Source organism: Nicotiana tomentosiformis, chromosome 12, assembly GCF_000390325.3.
Source record: "Nicotiana tomentosiformis chromosome 12, ASM39032v3, whole genome shotgun sequence".
NCBI lineage: Eukaryota > Viridiplantae > Streptophyta > Magnoliopsida > Solanales > Solanaceae > Nicotiana > Nicotiana tomentosiformis.
Window position 1 is genome coordinate 90591555 of NC_090823.1, and position 3990 is coordinate 90595544.

Sequence of the window (3990 nt, forward strand, 5' to 3'; positions counted from 1 at the left end):
TTGTCATAGATTATCTTTGAAAGAGGTGATGAACATTGTGATATGCTTAAAAGGCCAGAATCAAGGTAAGTGAGGCTAACTCTCTATGTTGGAGAATGTTAATGATTCTCCCTACACTACGTTTGCTTTTACGACGTTACTAATTGCCTCAGAAATATAGTTAAGCCTAGTTCCTTGAATAGTTGCACGACTTCTATTCTCTAGTTTCATAACTCGTTCATGACTTTCATTCTGAACGTTCTGAGCTCAGTGCGTAATCAATATAGACTTGGGTTTGATGCCCATGAGTCTCAGTTTAGATTACTTAGCATGTCATAAACCGTTGAAGTTTTAGTTTTCACAATCAGTTCATGAATACATATATCAATCTAGTCCTATTCATCTTTCTAGTATCATGTAACTTAGTATTATTACATGACTTGTGTTGGTACTGTATTGGGTTGGGTTCCTATAATTAATTAGTATTTAACAGTGGTGTTATAGTCGTAATGTTGAATTAGTCATGAAAAATGAGCATTTATTGGAAACTGCATATCTTCATGTGTTGTATTAGAGATTTAACAGAAACATTAGAAATTTCAAAGAAAAAGACCCTTTCACAAACATAAGAAAGTAGCAATGAAGTAAAAACGACGTACACTATTTTCTACAAAAAAATAAATATTTCTTTATCCATAACCATGAACAATATATGAAAAAGACTCAATAATTCAAACAGACTCAGTATGCGTTGTTTTCATCTCAATTTGTGGACTTTTGTTCTTCTGCTTCTTTGTTTGTCTGAACTCTCCGTAGAAGTATGACACGAAACCCCAAAGAGAAAGGAAAAGAGCAAGGCCTTTTTCACCTGAAAAATTTTCCCTAAAAAAAACTACAGCTAATACTTCAGTAACCGGAAGTAAAACCGCGATCATAACCCCAGACATCAAAGAAGAAGAGCAGTAAATGACTCCAATAACACCCACAAAGAAGCGTTGCCAAATTATAGAAGTCCATACTATCACTGTATAATATCTTGCTTCTCCGAGGTTAAATTGTTTTGCCTCCCTTGACATTGCCTGCAAAGTTTGATCAATATGTTAATCCTTGCTCAGTTGCTCCTTAAAGAGAATGTCTATAGCTAAAGCAAAATTGAAACCGAGGAAGTATTTATGATACATCATATTTAGGTAAATTTGATCGAATCTAGTACTGCTCCAGTTTTCAAATATTTTGTACATATCCAAATATAATATAAAAATAAAGGCAAATTTTATAACAAACTTCTAAATGATTATCTATTTAACATTATGAAAATGTAACACAGAGATATACTTAATGCGCGCTATATTAAATAAAAATCATAAAAGTATGATAGATTTCATGACAAATTTACAAAAGGACTATTCTATTTATAATTTTAATAAATTTAAATTATAATTTATAATAAGATATAGCATAATTTAAATTATAGGTAAAATCATAAAATAGCATATACAATAAAAAAAGATTGAGGATGGAATTGAAAATAACAAGGGCAACATAGACTTTGTATAGGATAAAGGAAAGAGAATGATAATTTTTCATAGTTGAGGGGAGAGTTTGATTTTTAAAGCAAAGTTAGGAAATGTAAATAATTTTCACCCAAAGTGGAGTTTTCAACCCTCTATGGGATATGAATAATTTAGGGTTTTGCGCTAGTTCCTTCGTTAAGATCAGAAAGCTTTATGAGAATTGAAATAAGAATAAAACAAACGAAACAAAAACAAAAACAAAGAAGTTTCCAATGTAAATAATAATCTGTAAAGATGGACTTCATTTCATCGTGGGGGTACGCCAATAGATCACCTAAAGAGAAGTTGATAGTTTGTACTGATTCGAAGGCCTTATGGATCTGATGATAATTAATACCAAACGAGAGAAATATGTTACTCATCCCGTAATTTATCTTGGCACGAAATTTAAGAAAGAAAAATAGAATAATGAAATTTGGGTTTTAAACATGTTATATAATATTTGTGTGTCTTTAAGACTTTTCAAACTTTTAATTTTAAACTTGTATTAATATTGTGTGGCTATAAAAAACTTCTTATTAAAGTTAAACAAGAAGTTTAATATCAAATACTTTCAAATACAGAAATGTGTTATTTTACTTGGGACAGACTAATATATAAAGATTTAAAATACTTACTCTTACACTGCAATTTTTTTTACCTCGTTATCAATTAATGTATTATAAAAATTACTTGCAGTTATCTTGTAAATGACATAACTATAACAAATTTACTTGACGACACACAAAAGTTAAACCGACAAAAAAATAGTGTCACATATGCGATGAAATGAGTAAGATGCATAAGTAGAAATGTGTCACAAGGGAAGAAAAAAGTACCTGAAAGTCGTTATTGGCGATCATTCCTACAGTGCAAAAAGCAGTAGCGGCAAAACACATGACCATCTGAATCTCCAATACCAGCGTAGCAGTAATAACTTGTTTTGCCTTCAAATAAATCAACTCAATACAAGGCAAAATGACTCCATACAAAGCTGCTGCCAGAAGTGTCGTCATAAAACCAAGAATATAGGCTTTACTTGTCACACCTTCTGGTCGATCACCATTAGATCGAACACCCAATAAAACAGCACCAACTGTCAACAGAATCACTGCATTGATAGAGTAGGGTGTGAACTTCAGCTTCACTATGAAGAAAGCACCTACTGACGTGAAGGCAAGTTGAGCAGCAAGAAGAAGTGAAGAAGTTGACACAGGAAGTTTTGACCCGCCCCACGAATAGAGAAAATCATCAAGACCAGTGACAACGCCAATGACGAATGATGCAATGAAAATTCGGGGTGTTATGAAGTAAAACTTGGCATTAGAGCCTTCTACTTTTCGACGATAGAAGTATAGGATGGCAAGAGGTATAAGGGTGAGTGGCCATCCAGCAGTTTGTAACCAACTGCTAAGCCATACTCTTGAACCTCCCTCGACATAATATAGACGCATCATTAGAGGGCCACCACAAATACCAACAGCGAGTATTAGACAGTTAATCACTAGGAGGATTCTCCTCATATTGGTGCTTAATCCTTTATCTTCCATATTTTTTTCAAAGAGATTTGGATACTAAGTTGGAGTATTCTGCTGCTCAGGCTGAATGGTCTTCTTCTGAAAAGGTTTGGATTATTTGACCTCTTGTAGTGATGAGATCTATTTATAATTGAGAAATGTTAGTACATCTCCACGATTTGTTTCACGACATGGAGTGGCCCCAGTTTAAGAAGGCTTTTCCATGATTAAATTAATTGTAGTACTAGTAATTTTCTTATGATTCACGAGGGAATAATATAACAATAAAAAAAGGGACACACAAGCATTGTTTGTGAGTAATTTTGTTATTAAATTGCTGTGTTGAGTTTCTAGGAAAACGAGTACGCCCACCATGGACTATGCTACTGGTTGGCATAGAGCTTTGCATTTGAAAAGAAAAATATGGATTCAAATTAACAAGGATGGGACAAACGTGGGTTTTAGTTAATTATTAGTAGTCAACTATGGTCTTCTGTCTTCCCCACTCCCCCACCTCCACCTAACTTGGAGTTGGAGGGACGCGCCATAATGGTTAGACTCCACATCTTTCAAATTCTTTTTTCTTTACTTCAATAAAATGAAGTGAAACTCGTGGTATATATTGATTCTATTCGGAGTATCATCTCGTCAGGTAGAGGTATTTAAATAGATAAACTGTAAGTTATAATTACAGGAATAACAAACGGGTACAAGTTTAGATGGTCATTAAGCTGTTTTACCAATATATTAATTAACAAATAGGCAGAAAAGGAAAAAGTGAAAATATTTCCAACTATTCAAGTCATTAATAAGGAAACATAAAGTAAGCTTTCAAAGCATGAGATAATCAAGGAAAATATTTTACAAATGTTAATAACAAAGGCATTATAACATTTATAAGAAGGATAGTATAACTTAAATTTCAAAGCAAGTTACTTTTT

The 3990-nt window shown here is 32.9% G+C and overlaps 1 protein-coding gene across 1 annotated transcript; it reads right to left on the reverse strand.

Moving 5' to 3' along the window:
* Nucleotides 1–576: 576 nt before the first annotated feature.
* Nucleotides 577–3211, reverse strand: LOC104104580 (purine permease 3-like). The gene is made up of 2 exons (XM_009612711.4): nt 2372–3211; nt 577–1058 (listed from the first exon to the last, which is right to left on the reverse strand). The coding sequence occupies exons 1-2, from the start codon at nt 3080–3082 to the stop codon at nt 711–713; spliced, it is 1059 nt and encodes a 352-aa protein (XP_009611006.2). The 5' UTR covers nt 3083–3211; the 3' UTR covers nt 577–710.
* Between the last annotated feature and the right edge of the window lie 779 nt (nt 3212–3990).